The sequence below is a fragment of the Anser anser genome (genome assembly GCF_964211835.1).
Source record: "Anser anser genome assembly, contig: HAP1_SCAFFOLD_299, whole genome shotgun sequence".
NCBI classification, from domain to species: domain Eukaryota; kingdom Metazoa; phylum Chordata; class Aves; order Anseriformes; family Anatidae; genus Anser; species Anser anser.
In genome coordinates, this window is record NW_028153649.1 from 76,597 (window position 1) to 93,394 (window position 16,798).

The 16,798-nt window shown below is 37.9% G+C and overlaps 2 protein-coding genes across 2 annotated transcripts; both read left to right on the forward strand.

The window, feature by feature from the left end:
* Positions 1 to 460: 460 nt before the first annotated feature.
* LOC310891693 (adhesion G-protein coupled receptor V1-like) lies at positions 461 to 4,827 on the forward strand. The gene is made up of 3 exons (XM_083853932.1): positions 461 to 613; positions 1,968 to 2,341; positions 4,174 to 4,827. The coding sequence occupies exons 1-3, from the start codon at positions 463 to 465 to the stop codon at positions 4,441 to 4,443; spliced, it is 795 nt and encodes a 264-aa protein (XP_083710058.1). The 5' UTR covers positions 461 to 462; the 3' UTR covers positions 4,444 to 4,827.
* Positions 4,828 to 10,740: 5,913 nt separating this feature from the next.
* Positions 10,741 to 16,450, forward strand: LOC310891689 (adhesion G-protein coupled receptor V1-like; the record flags this gene model as incomplete). Its single annotated transcript, XM_083853925.1, has 4 exons — positions 10,741 to 10,811; positions 12,135 to 12,274; positions 14,662 to 15,271; positions 16,218 to 16,450. The coding sequence occupies exons 1-4, from the start codon at positions 10,778 to 10,780 to the stop codon at positions 16,448 to 16,450; spliced, it is 1,017 nt and encodes a 338-aa protein (XP_083710051.1). The 5' UTR covers positions 10,741 to 10,777.
* Positions 16,451 to 16,798: the final 348 nt, after the last annotated feature.

Sequence of the window (16,798 nt, forward strand, 5' to 3'; positions counted from 1 at the left end):
ATACTCTTTCTGAAGATGACCTTTCCTATATTACGGACTTCACCATCTGGAGACAGCAAGGCACCTTTGGTGTTGTCCGACTAGGTTGGGAAATACTGTCTAGTACCTTCCAAGCTGGACTGCCATCAATGGTAGATTTCTTGTTGCTTGGATCATTCCCAAGCTCAGTACAATCACAGCCCCACATGAGGCGCCATCACAGTGGAACAGACGCTCTGTATTTCAGTGGAAAAGAGGATGCATTTGGCATTATCGGTCCTGAATACCCATAACAATGGAAATAATGCAGTAACCAATTTTACATTTTCAGCTTGGTTAATTCCTAATGTCAGTACAGATGGCTATATAGTTGAAAAGGATAACGATAATGGGACTTTATATTATGGTGTGAAAATTCAGACAAATGATTCTCATGTTTCTGTAGTGCTTCATTATACAGCATTAGGGTCCAATATGACATACATGGCTAAAACATCAGTCATGAAATACCTGGATGAGAATACTTGGCTTCACGTTCTGATTACTCTGGATGAAAGTATAATTGAATTTTACGTTGATGGAATTCTAGTTCTGGGAGGAATGAAGAGTCTAAAAGGAGAAGCAATTCTTGATGGTGAGCCTTTGCTATTTTTCTCCATATATAAAGCTCTGAAATGCATAGTCTAGCCACTTCAAAGGTGGAAGAAATACACTGAAATGATTATATCTGTTAAGTTAATTGAAAGGAATGGATAAGAATTCTTTGAGGATTTTCAGAAAGCCTATGGAAATTGTGTGAATGTTCTAAAAAATTCAAACTGCTGCGATGTTGAGTGAGAGTAGAGGACTATTAATTGTATGGTGTACTATTTTATTTCTGCTTTTAAAATTCCAGGTTGAAGTTTAAGAAATCAAATTTTCCATTTGTAAAAAGAATAGTACTTCTGCAATTAGTAATTTCCATCACACTTGCAGTACTGTAGCTAAGCTGAGAGGCTGAGAGGTTTTTTTTTTTTCCCTCCCTCGGTTTCTAGAACAAATATATGTGAAATGCAATTATGCTTTTATTGCTAGAAGGATATGTCTGTGCTGTAAATTTTCTTTATTAGTGGGGATGGCGTGTGTCTGGGGATAATGCAATAGTAAGGCAAGTATGTCATCTCTCTCCGTTGAATGTTGGGTAATACACAGTGGTGTGCATAGCAGCCCAGTTTTTCTCAGCATCCTCCACTTTGTGCCCTGGGACTTTTATCAGTTCCTGTGGTTGCTCATCTCTACAACTGCCACTCAGTGTCATATGTATGACAATACACTGAAGAGCACAGCTTTTTTTGTTTGTTTGTTTTCTTTCGTTTTCTGAAAGGCAACTGAAAACAGCTGATGTGTGTGTTTTAGCACAAGAGCATAGCATGGCACAGAACAGGATAGAGTAGGAATGAATATGAGGCAGCTGTGATCCTATAGTTTGGAGACAGAGAAATATAAATGCTGTTGTAAAAAGAGTTTGGAATTTGCATGGAATTACGGTGTGGTGGATGAAATGGATGTCCAGAAGGGTTAATGCAGTAATCATGAGTATCATCAGAATGGATCAGCTGCCCTAGCAGAGGGAAACAAAGTAGGATTTGTTCAGCAAAACAAGGGCTAAAAGGGGTTGCAGTTCTGCTCTGAAAATCTGTGGAGGAAAGAGGGAGCCTCAAGTCTCTAAGACTTATAAAAATGAGGGATGATGATAATGTGCTGCTAGAACTAATAGGATGAAAAACTTGGACAGCATAGGATGGAATTGTTTGGCCTGTGAGGACTTACCTGTAACATTGAGATGAGGCTCAAGGAACCTCCTGATTTTGGATCTCAAGATCAATATGATTCCTCATCCAGGGACAATGAACAGTTTACCATTGGTTTTTAAGAAAAACAGGTAGTCAGTTGCTGACTGTTTCATACAAATACAATAACATGAGAAAAAATTATAATTTCCTTCTCAGGTCCAGGAATAGTAAGAATTGGAGCAGGAATCAACGGCAGCAGTAGGTACACAGGGTTAATGCAGGATGTAAGGCTTTATGAGCGTAAGTTGACACGAGCAGAGATCTATGAACTTCATGCAACTCCTGCAAAAAGTGATGTCCACCCTGTCTCTGGGTATTTGGAGTATTGGCAAGGAGAGGCCAATAAATCATTCATCGTGTCTGCAAAGGATGACAAAGAGGAAGAAGGAGAAGAATTATTCATACTAAAGCTCATTTCTGTGCGTGGTGGAGCTCGAATTTCACAAGAAAACACCACAGCAAGATTAAGAATACAGAAAAGTGATAATGCTAATGGTTTATTTGGCTTCACTGGAGCATGTATCCCTGAGGTAAGGTGGTCATAATGGAAATTGTAGGTGATATTTCAGGCACAGAAAGCTAAATGGCAGGACCAAGTGACCTGAACAAACCCTAGATTTTGCAGTGTTTGCTTTTGTGGTTAAGCAAAGTTTTCCTAGGATTTGGAGATGCATATGTTCTGTTAATACAACCTCAGTTCCACTGGGATTTACTATATAATTTTAAAAAACTAAAGAAAAAAATGGTTAAGAAAATTTAGTTTACTATATAAACTGAAGACTAAGGCTTAATTTTTTTTTTCTAGAAAAATATTTTACCTTCACTTCTGTTACATTTGAGTTACCAGTTAAAATGTAAGATTTAATTCTCTGGTTTTTTTTTGAGAATGGATTATTGCAAAGATTTTTATTTTAGTTTTCTGTGTCACATGATGTGTTTGAGATAATTTTACTAGAGATCATGCAATGACAAAGTGTTATGGATTTTTCCACCTTCATTTGCTGTCATAAACTAAGTTATAATTTGCATATGTTTGATGTCAGTTGGTTGATTTAGTAGTGGTTTTTTTTGTTGTTTTAGTTTTAACAGATGAAATCTTTTTTCAGTGGTATCCATTCTATATGCAGAGTGTAAACTTGCTACTTTTTGAGGAGGCTTGAAATAAACATAAATCATTCTTTACTTCTTTAATCAATTATAAGGGGGAATAACATGATAGCTATCTCTACTGGTATTGGATTATTTTGTGGAAAAAAAAATTTAATATAGTTTTCATTTGGGAACTCTTATGAGCTTTAATTACATTCTTTTTTAATCAAAGTGCTTATGATGTTTTTAAAATAACTGTCTTGCCTGAGTGATACTAGTTTTCAGTTTGGTTCAGTTTGCTTATTGTGTGCCTACCATATGCTATGATAATAGATTCCTTCAGGTTCAAGTACCTCTGATACGCTGTGATGCCACAGATCATCAGCCAACCATGAAGAAAAAAAATAATTATATGGCACGGTAATTGTTTTGCACCTATCATATGTCCATTTCACCAGGGAAGTATTAGAGCTCTTAGTGGTGATGCAGGAACACAGCATTTTTTTACCAGTAGTTTAACTGTGCATATCTGTCTACTAGGCAGCTGAAGTCACACACAGTATCTATGCTTTCTTACAAAGCAGCCCTGAAATTTATCTAATGCATAAGATAGCTTTAACCTTTCCAATAACTTTCAGATAAAATTATTTTCTATGTTAATTTTATGAACGTTATTTTCTAAAATAGAAGGTCAGTACCAATTAAAGCTTCATTCCAGAGATGTGAAGTTGTCGCTGCAGAAGTCATGTTATCTGTGAAGATACAGAATTGTAAGGAGGACAGTAGAAGAGAAAAATCTGTTTTTCTGAATGATGATGGTATAGTTTATTTCTATCCATAGTGTGTCTGGTTAGAGAAAGTGCTGATCCAAATCTTTCTTTAAATTATTGCTAAGGAAAATTACAATATTGACGTTATTATAAAGCAATAGTTTCATTTGCTTTCGACAGGTACATTTCAAGCATATTGATTCTGTCTCTGACGCATAGTTTTAGGAAAGGGGTTGTGTCCAGGACGAACTGCAGTGTATTGTTATTTGTTACCTTAATAGTCCTCAGGGAGGCATCAGACTTTTGCAGATTCCACTAGGATTGTTCTGATTGGCATCAAGGTCAGTTTCAGCTTCCTAACACTCCAAAAGAGCTGAAAGTAACATGACAGCAATTTTTTACTTGAACATTTGTCTGGCATTAAATATTTTCGTGTTATTTAATGAAATTGCCTTGATTTACTTTGACAGTAATAAACGTTCCAAATTTTTGCTTTCTTCCAGACTGCTGATGAAGGTTCCACTATATCCTGTGTTGTGGAGCGTACAAGGGGAGCCCTAGACTATGTGTATATAAAGTACATTATCTCACAGGTTGATTCCACTGGCATTAATTACTCTGTTACCGATTTTTCTAATAGCAGTGGCACTATCACATTCGTTCCTTGGCAGAGATCAGAGGTAAACCCTACCTTCCTATTAACAATTCATCCTGTCCTTTACAAACCTCCTGGAAAATACCTTCTGAGGGTGCTTGGCTGGTTTGCATACTAGAGAGTGTTTACTTCACATGGCTTTTCTTATTATTATTTTTTATTTTGTTATTTTATGTTGTTATTTTTTTGTTATATATATATTTTCTTTCTTTCTTTTTTTCCATCCCTGACAACAAGAAAGTGTTATTTGTAGCTCTGTGTATATGTCAGTTCAAAAGTCACCATGTGTGCATGTACATATTAGATATATGTACATATACATAAAAAATATTAACTGTATTTATGTGTATGTGTACATATACTTTAAAAAGTGTAGATAGTCCATGTACTTTCGAAATTGGAAAATGATCAGGTTTGATCTGAGTGTTGTAACTCAAATTTATGTCCACAACAATTAAATAGGCAATAGTAAGATTCATTGCTGTTCTTGCACTCAAGGCTATCCAGGTTCTGTCTCCTTTTAAATTCAAAATCAGAAACAGGAGATTAAAGGTGTTCTTGTAACAATAGCTGTTTTTGAGTCTCCCTGAAATGATTACTGTCTGCTTTAATCTATTCCTCTGCATAAAGTGTGCGAGCAACTGGAACATAAGGAAATTATTCAATATTCTGGCCTTAGAGACACCTGAAATTGGTAATCAGAATTGCATCTCTGAGTTGGGGGAGAGAAAGAGAAATGATACATAAGGGAAGCTTTAGCTGCTTCTGAGAAAGCTTTCTAAAAGTCTTACGAAATTCCTTATCTGAATTAGTTTAAAAAAAAAAGAAAAAGAAAAAAGAAATACCAGGATACCAGGATACACTGAAGAGTAGGAATTCAAAGCTACAGAGGCCCACAATTAAAAAATTATGTGGGCAGACTGGAGGTCCAAAAGAGGGCCAGAAAGATGATCAAAGAGCTGGAGAACCTGTCCTCTAAGGAAAGACTCAAGGGGTTAGATCTTTTCACCCTTTAGAAGGGGACTTTGATCCCATTATTACAGTACCTAAAGGGCAGCTCCAGAGTTGACAGAGGCTCTCTCTTCTCAAGAAACCACAGGAGAAGACAGAGGGCAAAGAGTACAAAGATAGAGTGGGAGAGGTTTTGTCTTGAAATTTTTTACAACTACTGGAACGACTTCCTTAGGGACAGGGTCGGGTTGTCCCGACCTCAGCATCTGGGCCAGGGCAATCCCAAGCACAAACACAGGCTGGGCAGAGAAAGCACTGAGAGCACCCCTTGGGGGGGGAAGGACCTGGGCGTGGTGGTTGATGAGAAGCTCGACATGAGCCGGCAATGTGTGCTTGCAGCCCAGAAAGCCACCCGTACCCTGGGCTGCACCAACAGCAGCGTGGGCAGCAGGGCGAGGGAGGGGGCGAAGGAGGAAATTCTTCCCTCAGAGGGCGGTGAGGCCCAGGCCCAGGCTGCCCAGAGGAGCTGCGGCTGCCCCATCCCTGGCAGAGCCCAAGGCCAGGCTGGATGGGGCTGAGGGCAGCCTGGGCTGGGGGGAGGTGTCCCTGCCCATGGCAGGGGGTGGCGCTGGGTGGGCTTTAAGGTCCCTTCCAGCCCAAACCAATGTATGGTTCTATGGTAGAATTCCCATCACCAGGGGTGCTTAAGATGCAGTTGAACATGGTGCTGGATTATTTCATCTATTTTTTTTTTTCCATGAAACATTGAACTTCATCTTTTGATGTCCCATCCAACGTGGGCTGTCCTATGATTAAAATTCTGTGGTAATAAACAGCGTGTGCTAGAAATAGAAATAAAAATAATCTGTTTCAATGAATTCAATCCTGATGTACAGCACAGAATTGTTAAATTTATTTGAAGAAGTGGTGCGGGACCACAGTACTGTAGAAACAACATACACTTTCTATTATTGTTTGTATAATAAGGATGAATTGTGAGTAGAAAATACCATCCTCAGTTTCACTTATATCAGGCTGCAGAAGTCAATGTGGACTCAAATTCGCTGAAGTCATTTGCAGGGATCCCAGTGACTTCACTAGAACTGTGAATCTGGATAATGTGATGACTGGCAAAAGCGTGTGGTATCTGAAAATAGTTCATTCATGTTATAATAGTTTGTTCATTCAGCTTTATTTCTCTGTGAAATGATATTACTGCATTTCATACAATCATATATAGCAGAAATTTCCAAAGCTTTTCTAGCATGGCAACATAGACGAGGCCCACATTACTCTATCTAGTGGCAGAAAATGGCTGATGTAGGCTCTTGCTACACAGCTTACTGGTCCAATTTACTGCATACATACAGAGGAGCTAATGTGCATGGCTCTAAGAAACGGGCTGGTAGCAAGCTGCTCTTCAGGTGGGATATCCTAAGGGACTTTCAACTGACATTTGTAATCTACTCATTACCATGCCTCTAAATATGATCAGCTACTTAAATGTTTTCTATATGTTTGTCCGACCATATCGAAACATAAAGAAAGATGGAATTTTCTGAAGTGAATGTGTTAGCGTGTTTAGAGCAAGGTTATGTTAGTAAATCGTATGATCTGCAGGTCAAAGTGTCAGGTGGTATAATAAGCTCAATTTATTTGCTCTCTAAATTGGATTAATCACTGTAATGTCTCTTCATAAGCATAATTTCAAAAAGATTTTAAAATTTATCAGATATTTCATGTTCAGTACATGGAAATTAAACTCTGCTTTTGTGAAGATATACAAAACCAACCAAACAAGTATTTATTATCACTTATTTATGTAGTTTGAAACAATTCAGAAAATATGCCTTCCATTTCCAGTAGCTTGGAAGCATTGTTTTTGGAAAGCATATTCTAGACATAAAATGTTATCTTAGAAATTAGTTGAATTTATGTGGAGAGCAAAAATAGTGTCCTTTGCTTTCAGAACTATACAGCAGATACAGCTGACTGACTAATCAAAGAATGTTGCATGGTTTGATTTCTCCATGATTTGGTCCTTCTCTAGGTGTTAAATTTGCATGTTATTGATGATGACATTCCGGAGTTAAATGAATATTTCCGTGTGACATTAGTCTCTGCAGTGTCTGGAGATGGGAAACTAGGTTCAACTCCTACCAGTGGAGCAAGTATAGATCCAGAAAAGGAAACTACTGATATCAGCATCAAAGCCAGTGACCACCCATACGGTAACAATGATGGGAATTATACAGCTTTGTTTCAGATTATTGTGTAGTTCTTTCCAGTCAGATGAAAACTTTGCTTGGTTGTAATAGTTGAGGAAGCAATCTCATATATTCCACTTTATCTAACTTGAATTAATTCATTGTTTATATACATGAATGAATACTGAATTAGTTTTCTTTTATAATTTTACAAAAAGGCCTCAAATCTTCCCTGCCCAAACAAGCAATGATTCTCTTGTGAGGGCAAATAAAGGCTCTGCATGTAGTTGATCCTGTCCAGGTTTTTCATCAAATGAGAATTCCTGACAATGAGAGTCATTTCTCCATATGTCTTGTACCAGTAAATACGCAAAACCGTGGCCTGTGAGGCTCTTTTGGGAAGAGAAGGTTTTATTATTGTGCTGTGCCTTTTATCAAGACTGACAAGAATATCAGTGAGAGAGGGTAAGGCACACAGCACATCTCTGGAAATAGTGTGATTGAGGCTTAAGGGTATACTGGTATATGTGGTTTTTAATTTCAGAACCATCACAAGATATGTTATCAATCACTTTATTTAAATTGTTTATCATCTTTAAAATTTGTTATGAAAAGCCATGTAAGTAGTAATTCTTGTCTTCCAGGTCTGCTCCAGTTCTCTGTGGGGCCACCTCCTCAGCCAGGTGATAAAATGATTCTTCCAGCCTCTTCTGTGCCCCATATTACTATTAAAGAAGAAGCTGGACACGTCAGATTACTGGTAGTTCGTGCACAAGGCCTTCTTGGAACAGTTCTGGTGGAATACAGAACAGTGCCAGTCACAGCTTTCAGTCCCAAAGATTATCAGGTATGGCAACTGCCAAGGTGGTATAATTGTTTTGGAATTAATTAGAGTTATTTATCGTGGAGATAGCTTTCAGTTTGACTGCTCTAGCCCAGCTATGATTCTTTCACAGAAAGACTACTTTACAAGGTGATGTGGCAAATGGATATGTAATATTCACTTAAAAATATACATCATGTGACTTCTCCATTCTTTTCTCTGCAGTAAGTTGCATTGTCTAGGAAAAGCCTCTGGTTTTGAACTTTTTTTTTTTTTCTTAACAGAGTTTTCAGTGTAGCAATTTGTGAGTTTTGCTGTTGTTACAGACCATATTATTCAAGTGCATGTACAGGTTAACATTATGCTTGTACATACTGGGATTTGTATATGCCTAGCAAAATAACCTGCATGTATCTGCACTTGCTTGTCCAACTGATCATTTGTGCAGAAAAATAAGAAAAATGTACATGAATGCAGATGCTCACCAGTATGTCAACTTAGATGTCTTCTTCTTTTTTTTTTTCTTTTGTAAAACAGATTTTTCAGATTTTTTTTTAAAGCTTAAGTGAGGAAAAGTAGATGTTTTGAAAAAGACAAAATGAAGGTTCTGTTTCTTTTTTTTATATGGATGAAAACATTAGACTTGAACAAAAATATGAAGAGCTCTTATATTGCAGGCTGTTGTGGGTACACTGGAATTTCAGCCAGGAGAAAGATACAAGTACATTACTGTTAACATCACTGATAATACTATTCCTGAATTAGAAAAAACGTTTAAAGTGGAGCTGTTGAACCCAGAGGGAGGAGGTAAGGCACATATATCAGTCCCTTAGTTGTATTTTCATGACCTCTACTCGTTCATAAAAATCTTGTCTTTCTTGGCATTATTTTCTATGTTATTTCTGAAAACAAACAAAAAGCACCTCTACATCCCCACCCCCATACAGCTGTCTTTTTTCGTAGGGAAGAACTGTTCCTCAGTTCTTTTCTTAATCCTTGGTGGAAACAACCAGATCCCATAGCAAGTATATTATTACCATGTATTAGGGAAAGTGTATCACTGCCATCTGTTAGGTCATCTAAAGGCAATTGCTGCTTTTCACTTTGTATAACTTCATGGTTGGTAATGAGAACTAAAATAATGCAAAAATATATTAGCAATATGTTGCATTTCAAAAATATGGAATATTTATAAAATATTTAAGGCTAAACAGTCAAAGTGTTGTGTTTTTGTTTGTTTGTTTTGGGTTTTTTTTGTTTTGTTTTGTTTTTTCTTCCACATGAGTGAAATCAGAAGAACTGCAATACATAGGTCAAATGGATTATAGCAGTAATAGGCTGTGGATGTTGAGGGCCATAGGGAGTTTGCTGAGCTGTAGCTGCAGAGGTAGCTCGTAGATAACTGTCTGTAAGAACAAGACAAACACTTGAAAGAATTATTGGTTTGAAGGGCTAGTCTGAAGGGACGGCAAAGCATAGTGGTGCTGCCACATAAACCCCTGAATACCTTACAGATTTTTTTTTCCATTTGAGAAAAATTTTAACGGAGATTGTAAAGCTTGTTGGAGGGAAAAGTAATTAGAAACACTGACAGCCATAAATTGATTTTTTTTTTTTAAACTGATGTTATTTTTTTAAACAATTCGGAAATTGCAAGTGTGGTCCCTTCTGGGAGGATGTATCAGATTTCCTTGAATTAATCCAGCTCTCTGCTATGATTGTATGTGTCTATGGTGCAACATGGTCTCAGTGATTCTTTTGGTAAAGTCTTGAGACTTTTCACGTATTTTGTCTTTTTGGTTGAATAGTTGTTTTGTTAAAAGGAGTCAAACTTTTCTCTTTCAAATTGTTGTGACAGAAAATTTACAACTAACTTTAGTAATCCAGTAACTATATAGCCTTTTTAAAATGAGCCTTCTTTTTGGCCTTTCCAACACAAACACAAAGCTTATGAAGCCCCCATTAGTTAAGTTTTCTGCAGATTTTCCCAACATTTTCACTTTGTGAGAAAATATTAGAATAAGGAGCTTGAGGGACTTTATCGTCTCCCCTACCTTTTTTTTTTTTTTTTTTTTCAATTTAGATTCCTCCATGACAAGCCTCAGTTAGGAGTGAGAAAGGGGAAATACAAAATGGGGACACAAAGAGGGAAAGAGAGGAAAGATAAACTATGTGTATGTGTTTTCTTTCATTCTGACTTCCCATTGCTATTTCCAATGTCATAAATTAAGTAAGAGGTGGCATATGTAAATATTTCAGTCTTTATTAGAACTCCTGTACACTTTCAGAAGCAAAGTTGATACCTTCCTAGAGTGCTTCCCTCTTTTTTTCCTGTTGTCCAGAATAGTTTAAATTTCTCTTTGCTTGCGCTCTGATTTATAAATGTATATATGTGTATATATCTGTATGTCTGTCATCTTAAAGTTGCTGAGCTCTTTAGAAATGATGGCAGTGGTAGTGGTGATGGGAACATGGATTTCTTCCTTCCAACTGTCCATCAGCATGGTAAGCATTTTGGATTAATCTTTATTTCTTTATGCTAACTGTAATATCCCTCATGAACTACACTACTGACACAGTTTATCATAGTGTTATTTTGCTTGTGGTTTGAGATATATCATAGAGTCCTGTCAAAACATTCTTTCCCATTTTAAAAAAGGCTTAATTTCAACAACAGTCAATACTAACCGTAATACAGAAAATAACAGCTTCTCTATCTTCAAAGCTGTATTTTTATAGAACACAATGTAGTTATTCCAGAAGTAGTTAGAAAAATTAGCTTTGTTTGTAAATTTTGTAAAATTTTCTGGAGAGCAAAGAGGAGAGAAACTTTTTAAATTTAAGGTAATTTAAAAATTACCTGACTGTGTGTTTTGATACTTTCTTTTGCCACTTGCTTTATGCTTTGATCTCTGCATCTCAAAAATACTCTTAATAAAAAGTGGTGTTAGCTCTTTTTTTTCTAAAAGAATGCTTTGATTATTTTTCATTTTTGAAGTCTATTTTTGTCACAACATACAGAAAACAAAGATAATTTAATCTTGAGAAAATTAAAAACATACAATATGCAGAAATAAGATGAAAACAAAAGCACCTACTATGAGGGAAACGCTAATGATGGCGGATTTTGAATTAAACCCTAGAGACCTGAAAATATTGTGTTAGCACCCATTATCGAAATCAAATAATTTATTCCACAGTGACAGCCTGATTTTCTGTTTTATTTGAAAATACAAAGGAGTTCAGTTTGAACCTGAGAGTAAGTCTGTGGTTTAACCACTTTTTGGAACTTCCTGGGAAGTGTTGTTTCCTCTTCTGTGTTTCCAGATTTTTTTTAAAATGCCAGGCTCTTTCTCTTTCTAAGCAGCAAGTTATCTCACACAAGATGATCATTACAGTAGTAGAATTTCCTGGACTAGCTTTTTCTTTGTTCCAGCTTCAGTTAAAATAGTACCTGCTTTTGTCCTGTCTGCACTGCTTACACTGTGTTTTACCACGTAACTCTCCCCTACCCTAAATTCTAGTTCATTTTCCTTAATTAGACAAGTAATTTTATTTTTGATCCTCTCTTAAAATATTTGCATTTTATATGTTGCTTTGGAGTGTTGTTCCATAGAAGGGCTGCCAGGACTGCATTATTGAAAGTGAGTTCCTTATCCATGTGGATAATTATTCCACATTTAAAACAAAAAAAAAACACACCACAAAATGCAAAACAGCAGAAATATTCCAGTTATGCTTTTCTGTGTGCTTTTTGTAACAAACTTCCTTAGCTTTTAAGAAAAGATGGTATAAAAAAATAACTCATTTTGGCACTTGCACTTACAGCCAGCTTGGGAATTGCATCCCACATCGTTGTGACTATTGAGGCTTCTGATGATGCTCATGGCGTCTTTGAGTTCAGTACTGAGTCACTCTCGGTAAATGGAACTGAGCCTGAAGATGGAGATAGCAATATTATGTTGCAGGTTAGAAAGTTTTGGGTCTCATATTGCTATGCAATCCTCTTTTATGTCTATTTTACAGAGCATTCTGCAATATTTTTATAATAGGTCTACAGCATTTTAACTTAACTTTATCATGTACATTTGTCTTGACATTTTATACTTCACTTTCTAAAGTGTATCTTTCAGCTTAAAACTAAAATGTTTTATATAAGTTTAAATTTACTTCTACTTGTTTACATTTGAGGTATGAATATTTTAAAGTAAGTGCTGATGACACAACAAATACAGCAAAGCTAAGATGATAAAGATTACACTGTTTTTAAAATTAGTTTATTTTTAACTCATCATGTCAATGACTTTGCACTGTATATAATGGAGGGGCTGGATTGTGTGCAGCTTGCAGTTGGCAATGACATGCTTAAGATCCTCCGGGTAAGGATTAAGGGACATGGAAATAAGTTATAACAATAAGATGAAGTTGTTGTGGGAGTCTGCTATAGACCACCCAGCCAGGAGGACAACATTGCCAAATTATTCTATAATGAACTAAGGGATATCTCTAGGTCATCTGCCCTTGTCCCTGTGGGTGACTTCAACTTCCCAGATGTTAGCTGGGAATACCATACAGCCAATACAAACAGGTACTGGAAATTCCTGAGGCACGTTAACAATAACTTGTTGGTACAGTTACTCTGGAAGCTGACTAAGAAAGGTGCCCTCCAGATTTGTTGCTTGTAAACAGTGAGGGTCTTGTGGGTGAAGTGGTGATTGGAGGCTGTCCTGGCCATAGTGACCATGAGATGGCTGAGTTTAAAATCTTTGGTAATAGGAGGAAAACTGCCAGCAAAAGTTCAGCCCTAGCTATGGAGACAGCAGACTTCAGACTACTCAGTGAACTAGTTTGTGAGGTCCCCTTGGAACCTGCTTTTGAAGGTATTGGAGTCCATCAGTGCTGGTTAGTTAAGTAACACCTCTTAAGAGCACAGGAACAGGCAATTCCAAAGAGTCAGAAGTTGAGCAAGCTGGGCAGAAGGCCAGCTTGGCTGAGCAGGGATCTTATTCTAGAATTTAGGCGAAAAAGGAAAATCTGTGGGCATTGGAAGCAAGGTCAGTTGAACAAGGACTACAGAGGTGATGTTCACTCAGAGTTGAAGCTGGCCAGTACTGTGGGGACAACAAAAAGTGCTTTTTTTAAAGTATGCTAACAGCAAAAGGAGGAGCAGAGAAAACATTGATCCATTACTTGTTGAGGTTGGTAACCTCACAAATAAGTACGCCAATAAAGCAGAGGTTAATGCCTTCTTTGCCTCTGTCTTTAACACCAATGATGGGCTCGGGGACACCCAAAGCTCTGAATTTCAGGACTGTGATGATGATAAACTCCCAGCCAACTTTGAACTTGTGCAGGATTTGCTGCTCCAGCTGGATGCATATAAGTCTATGGGGTCCAGTGGGATTAATCCCAAAGTACAGAAAGAGCTGGCTGATGTCATTGCAAGACCTCTCTCAATAATTTTTCAATAGTCTTGGAGTCTGGAGAGGTCACAGTTGACTGGAATTAAGTTAAACGAGGAAGTGCTGGATTCTGCACCTGGCAAGGGGCAATGCTGGCTGTACGGACAGGCCTGGGGACAAGAGGCTGAAGAGCAGCCCCATGGAAAGGGATCTGGGGGTTTTGCTTGACAGCAAGAGAAATATGAACCAGCAGTGTGCCTTAGCAGCCAAAATGGTCAACTGTGTTCTGGAGCATAAGGCACAGCAATGCTGGATGGTCAAGGGAAGGGATTGTCCTGCTCTGCTCTGTGCTGGCGAAGCCTCACCTCTAGCACTGTGTGTGCTACAATATATGAAGGACATAAACTATTAGAGAGCATCCAAAGGAGGGCTACTATGGTGGTGAAGGGTCTAGAGGGCAAGAAGTATGAGGAGCGGCTGAGGTCCCTGGGTTTGTTCAGCCCAGAGCAGAGCAGGCCGAGGGCAGGCCTCATGGCGGCCTGCAGCTCCCTCACGAGGGGAGCGGAGGGGCAGGCGCTGAGCTCTGCTCTCTGGGGACAGCGACAGGACCCGAGGGAACGGCATGGGGCTGGGACAGGGGAGGGTCAGGCTGGGGGTTAGGGAAAGGTTCTGCACCCAGAGGTGGTCGGGCACTGGGACAGGCTCCCCAGGGACGTGGTCACAGCACTGAGCTGCCAGAGTTCAAGAAGCATTTGGACTACTCTGTCAGACATGCGATTTGATTTTGGGTGGTCCTGTGTGGAGTCAGGTGTTGGACCTGATAATCCCTGTGGATCTTTTGTAACTCAGGATATTCTGTGATTCTGTGACTTTGCTGTATGCCATTTTACACTTTTATGTTCTTCTTTCTTATAGTACAAAGAAATACATAAATCTTTGTGTTTTCCACTTAGGTTGTGAGAACTCATGGGGCCCTGTCTGAGGTGACTCTGTATTGGGTCATAGTCTGTGATCTTACAGAAGACCTGGTCTCTGCATATGGGAATGTAACATTTGATGTTGGCCAAGTGAGAGCAAATATTACCATACAAGTTTCTCCTGACAACGTGCCTGAACTGGATCAGGTGTTTTCAGTTTTGATCATCAATGTGTCCGGTGGTCGTCTTGGAAATCACACTAATGCAACATTAACAGTTTTAGCTAATGATGATCCATATGGACTGTTCATCTTTTCTGAGAGAAACAGACCAATAAAAGTTGAGGAAGAAACAAAAAATATCTCCCTGACAATAGTAAGGCTTGGTGGTCTTCTTGGTACAGTAGTGGTTACATACAGAACTTTAGGTGATGATGAAAAGTCACCCTTTCTTCCACCTGATGTTGTTAGAGCAATACAAGGAGAAGATTATATACCCATTACTGGTTATGTGATCTTCGCAGCCAATGAAAGCGAAGCCACAATATCTTTGCCTATTTTGGATGATTATGATCCTGAGAGGTCAGAATCTGTTTTTGTGGAGCTAAACAATACTGTTTTGATCGACAAAGTACAGGATCGGCCAAGTAAGTGTCTTTCATATGTAAACCCAAAGCTTAAATATGTAGGCTAATATTTATATTTAATAGGATAAAATGCAGCAATTGAAATTACAGTAAAATTTTACCTCTGCCTAACTCTGTATAGTTAAGAATCCTGTAAGTTATATGTCAGAGTATCTCACATTAAGTATGAAGATTCTGTGTGTCAGCATATATTTCCTTTACCACAAAATTTTGTCAGGGGTGGACATTTCTTTCTCCCTTCTGCATCTGCTTTATCCCAGGTGTTTTAGGCCAACTGTATTACTGTATTGGTTTTGTGTGCTAATACCTGCTCACCTGTTGTTTCTGTAAAGCACAATGATAGGAAATAAGCTAGTTGCACTTACTGAAAGCGAAAAAAGCCTTTTAAACATTAAGTGGTGTAGAATTGCAGCTTCATGCTGGCTTTTTAGCGTAGAGGATGTTTGCCCGATCAGATAAATTCAGGTCATTACAGCCTTATTTATGCTTAAGAGCTTCTTGGCATGCCTAATTTCCCTTCCCTCTCCCCCATGACTCTCCCACATTAATCTTGATTTTTAAGGGAAACACTACAAAAAATTCTACTGGGAAACTGAAAGGTTACTTATAGTTCATCATTGCTAGTGTAAAATTCTATTGTCCTATGGACAAATAAATAAGTAATTTTGCTAGTACCTCACCTCTTCAAAGAACTGGTGTTTTGTATGCTCCACAGCAGGGTAGAATAATAAGTTAGTAAGAATGTGGATTTTCTGACATAATATAATTCAAACATCAAAAATATGCTTGTGCAGTTTGTAGTTATATTTTGTCCAAATCTAAAATGAAAATTTTATTGAAAGCTAGTAGTGGCCATCCACTAAACTCAGGTGTATGTATATGAACAGTATAGCCATATATAGGAGGCATTTCAGGCTTGCTCTAAGAGGTTTTTTTCATATTTCAGTTGTAAATTCTCCTCGTCTTGGATCAGTGGGTGAGACTATAGCTCATGTAATTATCAATGCCAATGATGATGCTTTTGGAACACTTCAGCTTTCAGCTTCAGCTGTGCGAGTTGCTGAAAATTATGTTGGACCAATCATTAACGTGACCAGAACTGGGGGAATTTTTGCAGATGTTTCTGTGAAATTCAAAGCTATGCCAATAACTGCAACAGCTGGTAAGAAATCAAAATAGCAGAAATACACATTCTGTGTTAAACCAGAAAGAGCATACTGTATGCTTCGAGTAACCAAAGCAAGCAAGTGTGTATTGAATGCAGTCTAGTAAAACAAGTAGAAAAAATACCAAAGTGTGAGATACTTACTGAGTGTACTTAGGAGACAGGAATTCAGGTCCTATAGAAGAGACCTTACATCAAATTTAAAAAAACTCAGAGATATCATCACTGAAGAATCTAGCAAGAAAACTAAGGAAAGGAATTGGCTGTTTGTTTCCCTGGTGGCCACTCACTTTCTCAAAAAAATAAAATAAAATAAAAAATCCTGTAGTAGTATATATAGCTAGTACTTAGTCCTTTGTACA